General features: G+C 46.9%; 1 protein-coding gene across 3 annotated transcripts in view; it reads right to left on the bottom strand.

Moving 5' to 3' along the window:
• reps2 (RALBP1 associated Eps domain containing 2) overlaps window positions 1–18424 on the bottom strand; it is a 324931-nt gene that overhangs the window by 38636 nt on the left and 267871 nt on the right. For all 3 annotated transcript variants that reach the window (XM_086006315.1, XM_086006317.1, XM_086006316.1), the window contains exons 14-15: window positions 16478–16539; window positions 14288–14392 (exon numbers count right to left, since the gene is read on the bottom strand). In XM_086006315.1, coding sequence (XP_085862441.1) covers window positions 14288–14392; window positions 16478–16539 — 167 coding nt within the window. The remainder of the gene's footprint in view (window positions 1–14287; window positions 14393–16477; window positions 16540–18424) is intronic.

Here is an 18424-nt window from a genome sequence, read left to right as displayed (position 1 = left end):
GACATCTGTTTCCCCGGAATCTACCGTTAGTGCCTTCAAGGAGTGCCAGTCCATATTCATTTTCCTAATCCACTCCCGTCCCAGTAGTGGTGGACCTCCTTCAGGTAGCACATATAAGTCCATTACTTGGCTTTCTTCGCCCTTGTGGACCACTTTTACCTCTATCTTTCCGATGGGGTACACTCTTTGCCCTGTGTATGTTTTCAATATAATCTCCGTATCCCGTAGGGGAATATGTTGGAATAACCTTTTGTAATCTTTCTTATTCATGACCGTCAATGCCGATCCAGTGTCCAATTCCATCTTTACTTGGACTCCTGCTATCTGAAGGGTGACCCAAATTGTCTGGAGATCTGCATCCTTACCAACGTTGTGTACTCTTAAGCTACCCAGTTCATTACTGCTAGCGTCTGAATCTGACTTCTGTTCGGTCGAACTGTTCTTTGTCACCTTGTGTACCTTTATGTATTTTCCTTGCGGTGACTTTTTGTTGCTGGTCTTCTTTCCTGACCGGCATACTTTAGCTATGTGGCCAAGCCTGCCACACGTTCTGCATTCTTGGTTTTTAAACCAACACTGGTTCTGATCGTGCATTGTCTTTCCACAACGATAACATTTTACAGTACTCAAACCCAATTTATTTGTACTGAGTTCCGGTGACCGTAGCTGCATTACTGCCGTGCCTCTCGCTGCGGCTTCGTGTGCTGCTGCCATAGTGACCGCTTTCTCAAGCGTCCGCTCATTCTCCTCGAGCAGTCGCTTTTGTGTATCTTCTTTTAATAAACCACACACAAATTTATCTCGTAGCGCCTCTGTCAGTCTCGTTCCAAACTGACAGTACTTTGCTAGCTTACGCAATTCCATTAAATATTCAGCATTGCTTTCATCCTTCAGCTGCCTTCTGCTGTAAAATTTAAATCGTTCCGCTAGCATCAGCGGCGTGGGGTTTAGATGATTTTTCAGGACAGTAACAATCTCCTCGAACGTCTTATCCGCCGGTTCATCTGGTGATAAAAGGTGTTTCAATTGCCCGTATGTCTTCGCACCCATTAAGTTTAATAATGTTAGTGCTTTCTCTTCATCTGGGATTTTATTTGCTTTACAATAATTTTGTATGCGTTCTACATACATGGCCCAATCTTCGATGTCGCTATCAAAAGGTATTAATGTTCCCATGTTTAGGCATCGTTGCAATTTAATTTATTTTTATCCAAGATGGCGGCTTCCCGCTCTTGTCTTCGTCCTCCGCCTACAAAATGGCGGTTTTCCCGCGCTTGGCGGTCTTCACCCGTCCCCCGACGCTGACTCCGCTTCACCGCGGCTCTCGCGCCTTCAGTTGCCCCAGACGCTGCGCCTTTTTAGCCCGAATGCGGCCCGGCCCTTATCACCAGCCGCGATCGATGTCCCCGCGCTGCGCCTTTCGGCCCGAATGCGGCCCGGCCCTTATCTCCGGTCGCGATCGATCTCACCACCCTTATTCCTCCGTCTTCCCTCCCTGTCTGTACAGCCAACGCGGCCGACTTTCTGGTCGCGTCGCTGCCCGGCTTACCCACCACCGAGGTAGAAAGAAGATAGTTGACAGCCGCTGATGGAGGCTTCGAGTTCAGGATGTCTTCTGCACTCTGGTTTCTCGATGTCTGCCGCGCGACGTGTCTTCCAGCAGGGTGATGAGGGTGGAAGCCTCTCTTCGACGTCCGTTCTGTGGACGAAGCCGCCGTGGATATAAACTGCCGCAGGGTAAGAATCGGACTCGTCGCCACTGTTAAGTCTGTGTGTTCTAGTTGTAATTACTAACACAGACTACAAGATTAAAGTTCAACAGGTCTTTACTGGTTGGAGGTCAGGACTATACTAAAATACAATATTACTAAACAGTGCTTATATACCGGTGGTCACCACCGGTATTACGTATACAGCAGCCAGAGAAAGTAGTACATCTGTTAAGGTGGAACAGGCTTAAGTTCTCTTAAGGTGGAACAGGTTACATACACCACAATGTACATGCACACCAAGGTCCCTCTGATCCTCTGTCTTTCCTAGGGTCTTACCATTCATTGTGTATTCCCTTGCCTTGTTAGTCCCTCCAAAATGCATCACCTCACACTTTTCAGCGGCACTTATTCATCAAGGGAAAAATTCTCCACAGGCTGGAGTCATACCGAGCACGTGGCAAGATGGTTGTGGTTCAATAGCAAAATACTGAGGATGCTGGAAATCTGAAATAACAACAGAAAATGCTGGAAATACTCAGCAGCGTCGTGGAGAGAGAAACAGAGTTAACGTTTCAGGTCGATGGCCCTTCGTCAGAACTGGAAAAAGTTAGAGATGTAACAGATTTTTAAGCAAGTGTAGGGGCAGGGAGAGGGGGGAGGGGAGGAAAGAACAAAAGGGAAGGTCTGTGATAGGACGGAAGGCAGGAGAGATTAAGAGACAAAAGGGATGATGGTGCGAGGCAAAAGGAGATGGTAATGGGACAAGTTAAGAAACAAAAGATGACTCGAGATGAGGTGCAAATGGCACTGGCAGAATGATCAACAGCTGTCAGAGAGAGAAAGAGAAAAAAAATATAACGGCCGAGGTTATGGTCTGAAATTGTTGAACTCGATGTTGAGTCCAGAAGGCTGTAAAATGCCTCACCGAAAGATGAGGTGCTGTTCCTCGAGCTTACTTTGAGCTTCGTTGGAACAGTGTAAGAGGCCGAGGACAGAGAGGGAGTGGAGCGGAGCGGAGCGGAGAATTAAAGTGACAGGCGACTGGAAGCTCAGGGTCACGCTTATGGATTGAATGGATGTGTTCCGCAAAGTAGTCACCCAATCTGCGTTTGGTCTCCCCAATGTAGAGGAGACTGCATCGTGAGCAGCGAATACAGTATACTAGATTGCAAAAAGTACAAGTAAATCACTGTTTCACCTGGAAGGAGTGTTTGGGGCCCTGGACAGTGGGAAGGGGGGAGGTAAAAGGGTAGGTGTTGCATCTCCTGCGCTTGCAGAGGAAGATACCATGGGAAGGGAAGGGGGTGTTGGGGATGATTGAGGAGTGGACCAGGTTGTCGCGGGGGGAGCGGTCCCTTCGGAATGCTGAAAGGGATGGGGAGGGGAAGATGTGTATGGTGGGGGGCATCGCGCTAGAGGTGGCAGAAATGGCAGAGGATGATCCGTTGAATGTGGAGGCTGGTGGGGTGAAAGGTGAGGACAAGGGGAACCCCATCGTGGTTCTGGGAGGGAGGGGAAGGGGTGAGAGCTGAAGTGCGGGAAATAGAACAGACACGGTCAATCACGGTAGAGGGGAATCCTCGGTTGAGGAAAAAGGAAGACATATTGGAAGCACTAGTATGGAAGGCGGCATCATCAGAGCAGATGCAACGGAGAAACTGGGAAAATGGAAGAGAGTCCTTACAGGAAGCAGGGTGGGAGGAAGTGTAGTCCAGATAGCTGTGGGCTTAGTGAATATTTGTCAAAAGCCTATCCCCACAAAAGGAGAAAGAGAAGTCGAGGAAGGGAAGAGTTGGAGATGGACCATGTGGAGGTGAGGGAAGGGTGGAAATTGGAAGCGAAGTGAATTAAATTTTCTAGTTCAGGGCGACAGCAGGAAATGGCACCAATACAGTCATCAATGTACGGAAAAAGAGGTGACGGAGAGGACCTGAGTAGAGCTGGAACAAAGAATGTTCCAAATATCACATGAAAAGGCAGGTATAGCTAGGACCCATGTGGGTTCCCGTAGCAACACCATTAATTTGGAGGAAGTGAATGGAGTCGAAGGAGAAGTTGTTCAATGCGAGAACAAGTTCAGCCAGGCGGAGGAGGGTGGTGGCGGATGGGGACTGGTTGGGCCTCTGTTCAAGGAAGAAGTGGAGCTCCCTCAGGCCGTCTCCTGGTGGGGGGTGGAGGTGTAGAGTGATTGTACGTCCATGGTGAAAAGGAGGCGGTTGGGGCCAAGAAACTGTTAAAGTGGTGGAGGGCATCGAAAGAGTCACAAATGTAGGTGGGAAGAGACTGGACAAGTTGAGAAAAAAGAGTCGAGATAGGAAGAAATCAGTTCAGTGGGGCAACAGCAGGCTGAAACAATGGCTCTACCAAGGCAGCCCTGTTTGTGGATCTTGGGAAGGAGGTAGAAGCGGGCTGTGCAGGGTTTGGGGACTATGAGGTTGATAGCCATGGAGGGAAGATCTCCAGAGATGACATGACATCAGTTACAGTCTTGGAAACAATGGTTTGATGTTCGGTAGTGAGGTCATGGTCCAAGGGGAGGTAGGAGGAGGAGTCAGAGATTCAGCCTCTGCACGGTAGAGGTCAGTTCGCCAAACAACAACAGCACCGCCCTTTTTAGCAGGTTTAATGACAATGTTAGGGTTGGATCGGAGAGAACGGAGTGCTGCAAGTTCAGAGGGAGGTAGGTTGGAGTGAGTGAGGGGAGCAGAGAAATTGAGACGGCTGATGTCACGCCGGCAGTTTGCAATGAAAAGATCTAGAGAGGGCAAGAGGCCAGGGGGAGTGGTCCAGGTAAAACGAGAATTCTGAAAGCGGGAGAAAGGGTCCGCTGTGCGGGGGGAAGACTCCTGGCCAAAGAAGTGCGCACGGAGATGAAGGCGACGGAAAAAGAGCTCGGCATCGTGCCGAGCTCAAAATTCATTGAGATGGGGTCGTAAGGGGATGAAGCTCAGGCCTTTGCTAAGGACTGATCGTTTGGAGTCAGAGAGGGGAAGGTCAGAGGGGATAGTGAAAACATGGCAGGGGGAGAGAGGGGAAGGAGGGATGGGGTCAGAGGAAAGTGAAGGGGAAGACTGTTCCGGAGGGATGTTGGTGTCCAAGAGTTGTTGAAGCTTACGATCCTGGACACCTGAAAGGAAGAAAAAATGTTTTTTGTTGACGCGCCGGATGAGGCGAAGGATGAAATGGAACTGCAGAGCAGGACAGCTTTGAGATAGAGTGAGTCGGTGCTGCTGAAGAGAGAGGTCGAGAGTGTTCACGTGGTGGTGCATGGCAATCTGTGTGGATCTCAGGATATGGCGGGAGCAGTGGTTCGATGAATGCTGAATATCTTGGAGATATCTGTAATCCTGGGTGGATCCAAAACACGAAGGGTGAATTTCAGTTGGAATCCACGTGGAATAAGTCGGAACAGGAGCCAGTTGCTGAGGAAAGAGATGTGGCTGTGAAAACAAGTCTTGGCAGATACTGATCAAACACGAGAAGGGAAACAGAAAGCAATGAAGATGAACAAGGTTGAAGAGACAAACTGAAATCCCGTCAGAGAAAAGCAGAACTTCAAGGTGGGCATTCCTGGAAGAGAAGTGGCAGTGAACCAAACATTAATACAATAAGCAAAATACTGCGGATGCTGGTAATCTGAAATAGCAACAGAAAATGCTGGAAATATTCAGATGATCAGGCAGCATTCATGGAGAGAGAAAAACAGAGTTAACGTTTCAGGTCGATGACCCTTTGTCAGAACTGGAAAAAGTTGGAGATGTAACAGATTTTTAAGCAAGTGTAGGGACAGGGAAAGGGGGGAGGGGAGGAAAGAACAAAAGGGAAGGTCTGTGATAGGATGGGAGGCAGGAGAGATTAAATGACAAAAGGGATGATGGTGCAAAGCAAAAGGAGATGGTAATAGGACAAGTTAAGAAACAAATGATGACTCTAGGATGAGCAGAATCATCAACAGCTGCCATGAGAGAAAAACAAATAGGGGCCGAGGTTATGGTCTGAAATTGTTAAACTCGATGTGGAGTCCAGAAGGCTGTAAAGTGCCTAATCGAAAGACGAGGTGCTGTTCCTCGAGCTTACGTTGAGCTTCGTTGGAACAGTGTAAGAGGCCGAGGATGGAGAGGTCAGAGTGGGAGTGGAGCGAAGAATTAAAGTGACAGGCGACCGGAAGCTCGGGGTCATGCTTATGGACTGAATGGAGGTATTTTGCAAAGCTGTCACCCAATCTGCGTTTGGTCTCCCTAAAGTAGAGGAGACCACATCGTGAGCAGCGAATACAGTATACTAAATTGTAAGAAGTTCAGGTAAATTGCTGTTTCACCTGGAAGGAGTGTTTGGAGTCTTGGACAGTGGGAAGGGAGGAGGTAAAAGGGTAGGTGTTGTGGTTGTTGGAGGCCAATCATCTCGGCCCCAGGACATCACTGCCAGAGTTCCTCAGGGCAGTGTCAGAGGCCCAACCATCTTCAGCTGCTTCATCAATGACCTTCCCTCCATCAAGGTCAGAAGTGGGGATGTTCGCTGATGATTGCAGTGTTCCAGTTCCATTCGCAACTCCTCGGATAATGAAGCAGTCTATGCCCACATGCAGCAAGACCTGGATGACATTCAGGCTTGGGCTGATAAGTGGCAAGTAACATTTGCACCACATAAGTGCCAGGCAATGACTATCTCCAACAAGAGAACGTCTAATCACCGCTCCTTAACATTCAACAGCATTACCATCGTCAAATCACCCAACATCAATATCCTGGGGGTCACCATTGACCAGAAACTTAATAGGACCAGCCATATAAATACTGTGGCTACAAGAGCAGGCCAGAGGCTGGGTATTCTGTGGCGAATGTCTCACCTCCTGACTCCCCAAAGCCTTTCCACCATCTACAAGGCACAAGTCAGGAGTGTGATGGAATACTCTCCACTTGCCTGGACAAGTGCAGCTCCAACAACACTCAAGAAGCTCGACACCATCCAGGACAAAGCAGCCCGCTTGATTGGCACCCCATCCACCACCTTAAACATTCACTCCCTCCACCACCGGTGCACCGTGGCTGCAGTGTGTACCATCTACAAGATGCACTGCAGCAGCTTGCCAAGACTTCTTCGACAGCACCTCCCAAACCCATGACCTCTACCACCTAGAAGGACAAGGGCAGCAAGTGCATGGGAACACCATCACCTGCAAGTTCCCCTTCAAGTTACACACCATCCTGATGTACAAAGGGATCTGGGGGTCCTGGTGCACGAAACTCAAAAGGTTAGTATGCAGGTGCAGCAAGTGATTAAGAAGGCCAATGGAATGTTGGCTTTCATTGCTAGGGGGATAGAATATAAAAATAGGGAGGTATTGCTTCAGTTGTACAAGGTATTGGTAATACTGCATACAGTTTTGGTGTCCATACTTAAGAAAAGACATACTTGCTCTCGAGTCAGTACAAAGAAGGTTCACTCGGTTAATCCCGGGGATGAGGGGATGGACATATGAGGAGAGGTTGAGTAGATTGGGACTCTACTCATTGGAGTTCAGAAGAATGAGAGGCGATCTTATTGAAACATATAAGATTGTGAAGGGGTTGGATCGGGTGGATGCGGGGAGGATGTTCCCGATGATGGGTGAAACTAGAACTAGGGGGCAGAGTCTTAGAATAAGGGGCTGCTCTTTCAAAACTGAGATGAGGAGGAACTACTTCACTCAGAGGGTGGTAGGTCCATGGAATATGCTGCCCCAAAAAGCTGTAGAAGCTACATCGTTACATAAATTTAAAACAGAAATAGACAGTTTCCTAGAAGAAAAGGGAATAAAGGGTTACGGGGAGCGGGCAGGAATTTGGACATGAGTCTAGGTTCGGATCGGTCATGGCCCTGTGGGTAGCGGAGCGGGCCCAGGTAGCCTGATCCTGCTCCTATTTCGTGTGTCTAATTCTGTTAGATTCAGGAGATGGTTCAGTGATAGTAGATTGGCGGTTAGGATCAGATCAGCCATGATCTTATTGAATGGCGGAGCAGGCTCGAGGGGCCGATTGGCCTACTCCTGCTCCTATTTCTTATGTTATGTTCTTATGATTTGGAAACATATCGCCGTTCAATCATCGTAACTGGGTCAAAATCCTGGAACTCCCTCCCTAACAGCACTGTGGAAGTACCTTCACCACACGGACTGCAGCAATTCAAGAAGGCAGCTCACCACCACCTTCGCAAGGGCAATTAGGGATGGGCAATAAATGCTGGCCTTGCCAGCGACACCCACATCCCAGGAACAAAAAAAGGTCTCCAACAATTTCGTGCCACGGAGATTGTAATGGATACAGTGTGTTGAAAATGGTATTCAAGATAGGCACTAAAGGACAATTAAGTAGGACTTAATTGCACACACAACATCCAGAGGCTCCGGTTATCATTGACATGTCCCTTCCAATGCTCCACCTCCTGGGCTGTCACTCAGCTCAGTTGTCACACTGATGTCCACAGAGGCTCTCATTATCATAGACACGCATCTCCTCCAGCCAGTAAAAAAAAATTATAAAGGAAAAGCTGAGATCTAAGCCATACTGAACTAGAAAAGCAACCTGTCGCGAGCACTCCAAGTGGGTGTAAAACTATTGCAAAACTATTGCATTCAACACAATGTGCTTTTGACCTTTTCAAATGGAGCTCTACATCTACTTAAAACACCATTCATGGTGATTGTGACACATTTGAAGCACTTTTGTCAATGAAGTAACATGTTATTGCCTCCACAAAAACAAATGATACCGGGGCTAAAATGGTAAAATTAGGAGGACAGGTTGCAGAGTCGAGGCTTGTATTCCCTGGAGGTGTTTAAGATGATCAAAGGATTTGATGGACAGAAACTATTTCCTTTGGGGAGGAGTCCAGAAAAAAGGGGCACAACCTTAAAATTCGAGCTAGGCCGTTCAGGGGTGATGTCAGGAAGCACCTCTTCACACAAAAGGTCGTGAAAATCTGGAACTCTCTCCCAAAAAGCTGTTGAGGCTGGGGGTCAATTGAAAATTTCAAAACAGAGATTAAAGTGTCAAGATACAGATCAGCCATGATCTAATTGAATGGCGGAACAGGCTTGAGGGGCTGAATGGCCTACTCATATTCCCATGTTCCTTCCTAAATGGAGTTAAAAACCAGATTAACTCAGAAAATGGCCAGCCTGTTTTGATACACGATAGCTGAGAACAGACATTGTGCCATTCACGGCTATCAAGGGAAGAACCAAACCATTTAATTCAAATGCAAGCACCCTGTGGGCATTGTTTGAATAAATATACTCTATTTGAGTTGAAAAGATGCATTTTGAAGTTTCCTACATCCCAGTTAGATTTGGAAGTATATCTCCGCCTAATTTGTTCCAATTGAGAAGTTTGTCTGAAGCCATCAGAGAGATGCAGATGTGCCTCAGAGACTCCATGGAAAGTCAGTAACAAACTGACACATAGGGCCAACCTTCGGGGGCTGCGTGCTGTTTATTTTACCAGCTTCTGAAATTGAGGAAGATCACACAATGGCGCCATATAACCAGTAAGCCAAAATACAGCAGTGAGGGTTTCTGTTGGTTCCCTAGGCGCACAACAAATGACCTACATACTGGGAAGGTAAAGACACTGTTTTCATATGGAGTGTGGGCTCACCTAAAGGGAGTTAAAACACTGAGCCAGAGAAAGATATCAGGAATAAGAAACCCTATTAACATGAAAGCTGCCTAAACATTTGAAATGGAAATCCTGTGTGTAAACAGTTGCTGCTAATGATGTATCTGCCGCTCTTGGCCAGTGGGTGGCACTGTGGGCGAGTTTCTGAAATCTCTCAACTACATCACAATCTTCTATAATATAAAGACAATTCTATTCATCAACGGACGGTGACCGATGTCCTGGGGGTAGAGCAGGATTGCTACATGTTGTTTTTATAATATATTCTATATCCTGAAATTGCTATCTGTCAAAGCACCCTGACCAGTAACCTCACCCTCCCTGTCGAACTATGACAAAGATAAACAGAAAAAGGTCTGAATAAATAACACACTCAGGATTGCCTTTCAAGTCCGTGACACATCCTGGGGTTGGCAATAAATCATTCTTCCTTGTATGACTCATCACAGCCCCTCAATGTGTTAACTACCTTATAACACACGCTTGCCATGTGTTATTCTAAACATAAGTAAATGCTTTATCAAGAAAATTGAATTTTAAATCCACCACCAGTTCAAAGTTATCCTCAGTGCTGCCTTTCAAAGCTGCATTCCCACTGTGCATGGAAATAAATACACTTTAGGCATGAAATTGAGGAGTACGCATTGTAGTATATTATTCCTGACACAATCGATTTTATTCCGTTCTATTGCAGACATCAATGACTGGAATATTCAGAAGAGACTTCCCTATCAGATTTTGGATATTAATAAGTCTACCGTGAAATGGGATTGTGATTTCAGGTTGACTTATTATATGGTGAATATGTAAGTGAACTCTGCATTCATAAAACCTTTTACACGATGAATTAGTTGAGGCAATATTCACCATTAGCTCCTCCTTCACTCATCTTCCAACTCGAGCCACTTGTTTGCTGATTATTCCACGCCACGCTCACCAATTTCTGTCAGATTGCACACCGTTAGTGCTCAAAACTTCTAATCCTCTCAGCTCAATGGCTGAATCATTACATCTGCATCTCCCCCACGGCCTTCAATGCGACAATGAAAAACTGAAATCTTCCAATTTTTTAAAAAGACTAAGCTTCCTCATATCTCTGAATACCAGCTGCCCCACTTACCTTTGTAGCTCCACCTTAAGTTCTTGGCTGCACCATCACCTCTGATCTCAAGAGAAAATGACAGCTTTGAAATGCAAAAGGATCCTGTCAAAATGAAAAACATAGCCCTTTGACAGTCTCACTTACCTGTGAATTTAAAAAGGTCCCACACAGCTACGAAGTGAGAGATTCAAGCCTCTTACCAGGTTGGGGAGGCAGTGAGTCATTGCTGCGATGCTTTAGCCAGGAGCCAGAACAAAGTTACCTCTGGTGCTTTCACAAATTCCCCTGCCTGGCTTTTTGAACCCAAATATGTAGGAACCTTAACTGCAGCAAAATGAACAATGCCTTCCCTTAGGCCAGTGGTGGGCGGTATACGGCCCGCAGGCTGTATCTTGTCCACCAAGTCATTCTATTCAGCCCGCTGGACGGGACAGAAATAGAACGCGAGCCAGAGCTCAAAGCTGCATATTAGTCTTTCACTTCACTTTCACTTCTCGTGGGTCAGAGACGGACCCGAACTGCAGCCAGTGAACACACAGTATTACTGAATTCAACTTAGCAATTCACAAAAGCGATTTCCCCCCCCCCCCACTTGATCTTAAAAAGGAACCATTCTGTAATTCTGGGCCCCAATGGTGGACATTCTTGCCCAGAATGCACCGCGTACGCAAACCTGCCCTATCCATTTTAGAGTCGAGTCATGGCTGCTCATCTCCATGACTCTTTTACTGAAGAGCGCTGCGTCTTTCCTTTCCTGGTACCCAGATTACGATGGCATTGGGGGGGGGGGGGGGTTCTTATCGCCGTCTTAAACACGGGAGTGAATCCCGGAGCACAAGGACTCCAGATAACACGATTGTAGTTCAGACCTTGCGCAGCCTCTGGCTCCCATACTTAGTACACTAAAAGAAAAAGAGAACAGCTCTCGCGTCGGAGCCCCGCAGACTCGAGCCACTCTGCCAAACAGCCACGTAGACATTCAGCAGAACATATCATCGATCGATCAATCGTTTCATTCATATAGTAGTGGAACATTTTACTATTTTACACTATATTTTATGTATTTAAAATAGTATCTGACTACTATCTGAATTTGTGTGTGTGTTTATGCAATGTTTATGTTTATGCAATGTTCCCTCTAATTTTTTTTACGTGCACGGTCCCTTTAAATTTGCTACACGGCTGTGTATGCGTAGTATCTCTTCCAGCAGCAGGAGCTGGTGAGAGCCCTGCATGGGACCTCGCGATTGGTGCACTACTGCGCACCTTTGGGGGAGAACAATGGTGTGCGGCCCTCAACAGCTCACCAAAACTTGTTAAGTGACCCTCCAGCCCAAATAATAGCCAGCTCCTGGGCACTTGGGTGCATTGAGGTGCTGGCCACTGCCCTCTCTGAGGGGCTATACCTGGCATGGCTTCGAGATTCTGCTTGTATTTCTTAAACACATGCAACAAATAAATTGTTACATTGAACAGTGCCTTAAAAGGGACAGCGTGCTGCGATTTCCCCCAGTCGGGCGACAGACTGCTCATCTATATGTGGAGGGTGAATGTACAAGATAGAACAGCACTGTGACATCCCAATTAAGGTGACAAGTCACCTTCATGAATAGAAAGCACAGAACTGGAACAGTGATCCTTCTATTGCTGCTCCATCTTCATTTCAATATTCCATAAACAGTGGTCCCATCTAATCATGAGAGTTTCAGTAAATTGCTTGTTTAATCAGCCACGAGCCTTCTCTAAACATACTCTAAACAATGCATTAGCAAACATGCCAAAAATGTTTTTGTCATTCTGCAATGAAATATTGTCTATTCAAACAATTCCATTTTCTCGTGTTGCAGTGATGTACCTCTTTCAGAAGCACGAGCAATTTCCCTCTAAGCAGAAACGTGAAGTGTATTTGCAGCCGGCACAGAGCCCCATACTAGGACAAGTAACCAAAAGCTTGGTCAAAGGGGTAGGTTTTAAGGAGCGTCTTAAAGGAGGAGAGAGAGGTGGAGAAACGGAGAGGTTTAGGGAGGGAATTCCAGAGCTTGGGGCCCAGGCAGCTGAAGGAACGGCTGGCAGTGGTGGAGCGATTAAAGTTGGGGATGTGCAAGAGGCCAGAATTGGAGGAGCGCAGAGATCTCTGGGGGACTGGAGGACGTTAGAGACAGGGAGGGGTGAGTCCATGGAGGGATTTGAAAACAAGGATGAGAATTTTAAAACTGAGGTGTTGCCGGAACGGGATCCAATGTAGTTCAGCGAGCACAGGGGTGCGTGTAACATCAGCACAACTTCCATGTTAAAAATAACCCACTGATTTTCATAAGGTGATATAGAATTTTAAGTAACCTCCCAATAAGACTGTTTTTGCAAGTCGTATTCACAGTGCATTGTAGCCTCGGTGTACTGTGCCACAGGCTGGTACATAGGCGCATCCTCCCAAAATACTGAATCCGAATCTCAACGTGCCACTGCGTGGTGGTGCCAAGCAGTGATCAGACGTGTCTGGATGGGGTCGGAGAGATAGTCGCCCCAAGCCACTCTCATGCACCTCCAACTGGCTGGTTTAAGAGTGGCACTGGTCGGAACCTCTCGATGAAGACTGACATGAATCTTGTCATTCATGTGGAAATGACTTATGAAATAATACTGGGTGGCCTGCTGGTGGCGCTGTCCAGGGAGAGTATAAATACTCGGGCATGGGCCCAGCTTGCTCAGGACATTCTTTAACAGGAACTAGTGAAGGACACAACTAGATCTCCATGTTGAAAAACAGTTGATTAAAGCCTTGTTTAACGCTTAGACCAAGTGCCTAGTAGTTTTCTTACGTCAAAGACCATGCCATGGGGAAATGCAATGGGGAAGGGAAAGAAGGGGAGAGCTTACAGGAGGTAAAAAAGTGACCAAGACGCCTGCAGATTTCTCACGCCAGCGCTGTAATGGAACCACCGATCTGCTGCACAGTTACAAATTCAGTTTGAATGAGAATATTTTCAAACAAATCCTGTGCTAGTGAGAAAATGTACGTAATTTCTAAAACCCCTTTTAGATACTACTCGAACGGTTAACTCTAGATGATTAAAATTCATCTGTAAAAATGAGTAAATTAAATCAATTTGAGGGCACTAAAAATTGAGATTGAATTACAGTGGTCCTGGACTCACTCTAAACTGTTACTCGGGCTATTTGAGCTCCTTCTCTCAAACCTGGAAAGGAAAGGATGAATGAATTTTCATTCCTATAGCACCTTTTGCATCCTCAGTGTGTTCCAAAGTGCTTCACAGACAAGAAGTACTTTTGAAGAGTAGTCACTGTTGCAATGTCGGCAAGCACGGCATCAAATTTACGCAGAACAGGGTCTCATAAGCCACAATGAGATAAATGAGCAGACAACCTGATTTGGTGATGTTGGTTGAGGGATCACTGCTGGCTAGGGCACCGGGAGAAACCCCTGCTCTTCTTTGAATCGTGCCATGGGATCGTTTACGTCCAGCTAAGACGGGGCCTTGATTTAATGTTTCATCCAAAAGACAGCACCTTCGACAGTGCATCACACCCTCAGTAGTACCAGTCTAAATGATGTGCTCAAGTCTCTGGCTTAAACCAATGACCTTCTGATTCAGAGGCGAGTGTGCTACCACTGAGCCAAGGCGAACACTTATGTTTTTGCTTAGCCTACTTTCTGCCAGGGGCAGGCTAGTATTGCCTTATCCCAGGCCCCCCTCTTCCCCATAAATCACCCTTCCCCTCCACATAGTATAATGACGGATAAACATCTCCAGAATTAATCCGAATATAGCAAATGTGATTCACGTGACTGTTTTTACCTGCTCGCTAAACTTGCTGAAATCTGCAAAGTTTGGCTGTTGAGCTTTCTCTCGCTGTTTGGCAGGTACATTACTGGCCTCTGCTTTGGTAGGAAAGGGAGCAATCTGCAAAAGATAAGAGAGAAAAGTTTTCTAATTGCAATCGACGACAGTCTTCCAGGGTTATGGTTTTTATTCTTGTAAAATTTCCCCACTTTTCCTCCCCTGAAGGCATCGAATCCTTGCTGGGGTCAGTAATATGGGCACGGATTGCTGACTCATCCAAGTCCCACTTATACTTAAGGACTCAACAGTGAATGCCAGCAGGCTATTTGACTGTGGTGGGGTGTCACAGTCAAGTACAATCCTGTCAGACACCTTGGCCGCGATCTTACCTCTGGAGACGTGCTGGAGGTTTCCGGGTTTCAGTCCCGCCCCCAGCGACGTCTAAGGAACCCACGCTATTTTCCCTTGATTGGCCTCAAGCCCGACCTGTGGGCTTACCGGCCAATTAAGGGAAAGCCGGTGACAGATGACGTCAGCGTATTATGCTTCATCTGTCGAAATTTTTTTGACAGATGAATTGTCAGCATTTGACAGATTTGAGAAGCTGTCAAACACTGACAATCTCTGTTCGAAGGTGAGCCCTTGCACAGAAGGCTCACCAAGACCTCTCTCCTCAGCAGAAAGCAGATGGCCGCTGCATCTGAGAATGCAGCAGCCATTCTGTCATCTCTGCCGTTGAGATGAGGCACCGCCGGATCCTCAAAGGTTGAAGCCTGCAGAAAGAAACAAAGGTAAGGAAACTTTTTCCAACACTTTACACTCACCTCTCATACTTACCTGTCCACATTTGCACCCATCACTCACCTCTACAGCTGATATTTCGACCCCTCTCACCCCTGCAGACCCACTACTCGTATCGTTGACCTTGGCAAGGTTTGCAGCCGTCAGGAAGCCTGCAATTGCAGGTGTAAAATGGGGAAAAGCCTCAACACTGCCTGTTAACTACCTGTTAACAGGAAGTTAATTGGCTCGAATCCCCTTCCCGCCTCGAGGAGATGGGTCCCTGCGTGAGTCGGAGACCCGCCTCCCGGAAAGATGGTTTGGAGGCGGGTTGGGACCCGCACCCAATTTTTCCCATTTTCCCAGCAGTCCCGCCTCCTCAGGGCTGGTAAAATCCAGCCCCTTGGAGCAGCCAGTTCCACGACAGAGGCCTGCTACTGATATGGAAAAGCCTAAGAAGATGGTAGTTAAGAGGGAAAAAGGAGTCATGATTCATTGCAATAATCCATTTGACTCTGTATGCCTAGTTCTCAACCCATTTACTGACAATTGCTTATATTGGCACAAACCCGTGTATAACATTTCATTATGCCAGGCAGCAATCATGGAATGAATAGGCTTGTATTGCAAAGCTTTCAGAAAGCAATAGTGTGTGTAGGAGAACATGAATGATCCCTCTCCCCCTCCAAGCCCCTCGGTCGCTTTGACTACATACAGCCAAGAGGACCACGGTCAATCTACTCTGAGCATGATGTCAAAAAAGAGGCGTGCAAGAATAGTCTCGGGACATCCATCCTCATGATCCCTCCCCAACGTGAGGATTTGGCAGGGCTCCATTCAGTGCCTCCCTCCAGCAGCAGGGCAGCTGAGGTCAGGGGTCAGCAGTGCACGGTGATGCTCCAATAGGTCACTGCATCACTATTCCACAGGACAGCAATTTAAAAACAAAATCTGAGCAGTGTACTCTCAGTTTTACTCTGAGCCTTTATAGAACATGCATTGGGTACTATTCTTCCGTTAGATGCTTCTTTCTCCCCAACTGACAGTGGATGTTCGTTTAACAATAAAATGTAAAATATGAAATTGCACCGGGGCGCATTCTCAGTTCTTTTAATCAGGTTTTTTTTTCCCTTGGCTAAGCTGTGACAGCTGCTTTAGACACACTGTGGAAACATCACATAGCCTGCAGTGCTCTTCCTCCGGGACTACTGAACAAATACATCCCTTTTCATTTAGATCAGTTATAGCAATAACTCACTTTGCAATTCTAATTTTTCCTCCCCCACCGCCCCCGCACACCTCCCCCCCCCCCCCACCCCGTCAATTTAATTATCACGGATTTCTTTTTTGCACAGTGCACACCATCAGCATATGAATAACTTAATACACAACACTCTTGTGGTTGCCCTGCAGATTGCATCTTACCTTGGCTGTTGGAGGTCGCGGTGGGATGGCAGGAGGTGGCTGTAACCAACCAGACTTTACCGCTAATATAAAATAAAAATTTAATAAAAGCAAATATTAACACCAATCAGTCGATGAGCTGTGCAATAAATTGATAACATGGTAGTCCAAACTTTTTTAAAAATTCATTCATGGGATGTGGGCAGCGCTGGCAAGGCTAGCATTTATTGCCCATCCCTAATTGCCCTCGAGTGGCTTGCTAGGCCATTTCAGAGTCAACCACATTGCTGTGGGTCTGGAGTCACATATAGGCCAGACCGGGTAAGGATTTCCTTCCCTAAAGGACATTAGTGAACCAGATGGGTTTTTATGACAATCCGGTAGTTATATGGTCACCATTACTGAAACTAGCTTTTTATTCCAGATTTATTTAATTAACTGAATTTTGGGATTTGAACTCTTAGTCACCAGATTATTAGTCCAGGCCTCTGGATTACTAGTCCAGTAACATTACCACTGTGCTACCGTTCCCCGAGGGGTTAAAGTAACATTGATGATATCCAACTCCAAGGTTTACACAACGTACTTGCTGCTGTTACTTTGTCAACCATGTCATAGAGAATAGTGCATACAGTTCTCCCACCACCAGCATTGTAAGTGCACCTGTAACTATGATAGTTTACAACCTTTAATCGTAGTAATTTGTCAAGAGGATTGTATATTCACAGAACAGAATTCACATAAACTCCACAGTGCAGATAGAGGCCATTTCGGCCCATCGAGCCTGCACCGACACATATCCCACCCGATCCCCGTAACCCCTACACCAACACATATCCCACCCGATCCCCGTAACCCCTACACCAACACATATCCCACCCTATCCCCGTAACCCCACGTATTTAATCCCCCTAACACTAAGGGTCAATTTATCATAGCCAATCAACCTAACCCGCACATCTTTGGACTGTGGGAGGAAACCGGAGCACCCGGAGGAAACCCATGCAAACACGGGGAGAATGTGCAAACTCCACACAGTCACCCGAGGCCGGATTCAAACCCGGGTCCCTCGCGCTGTGAGGCAACAGTGCTAACCACTATGCCACCGTGCTGCCCGGTGTATACATATACTAAATCCTTATCTGGCGAGTAATCGCAGCACTGTGGACGACACTTTCCATCACTTTGCTGATGGTTGAGAGTAGACTGATGGGGCGGTAATTGGCCAGATTGGATTCTTAGTAGACAGGACATACTGGACAATTTTCCACTTTGTCAGGCAGATACCAGTGTTGTAGCTTTACTGGAAGCTTGGTGAGAGGCGCAGCTCGTTCTGGAGCACAAATCTTCAGCTCTACAGCCGGGATGTTGTCGGGGCCTATAGCCTTCGCTGTATCCAGTGCGCTCAGCTGTTTATTGATATCACATGGAGTGAATCGAATTGGCTCCAACACCACTCGAAGCTCGACACCATCCAGGACAAAGCAGCCCGCTTAATTGGCACCCCGTCCACCACCTTAAACATTCACTCCCTCCACCACCAGCGCCACTCACTGTGGCTGCAGTGTGTACCATCTACAAGATGCACTGCAGCAACTCACCAAGGTTTCTTCGACAGCACCTCCCAAGCCCGCAACCTCTACCACCTAGAAGGACAAGGACAGCAGGCGCATGGGAACACCAACACCTCCAAGTCACGCACCATCCTGACTTGGAAATTTATCGCCGTTCCTTCATCATCGTTGGGTCAAAATCCTGGAACTCCCTACCCAACGGCACTATGTGATTACCTCACCACACAGACTGCAGCGGTTCAAGGTGGCGGCTCACCACCACCTTCTCAAGGGCAATTAGGGATGGGCAATAAATGCTGGCCTTGCCAGCGATGCTCACATTCCGTAAATGATTAAAAAAATGAACTTGGATGAGGTGAAGTGACAGGTAAGAGAGTGAAGGGTTATGGGGAGC

This window comes from Somniosus microcephalus, chromosome 14, assembly GCF_052327205.1.
Source record: "Somniosus microcephalus isolate GS21.2 chromosome 14, FLI_Smic_1.0, whole genome shotgun sequence".
Lineage (NCBI taxonomy): Eukaryota > Metazoa > Chordata > Chondrichthyes > Squaliformes > Somniosidae > Somniosus > Somniosus microcephalus.
This window is presented reverse-complemented; position numbering and strand designations above follow the sequence as displayed.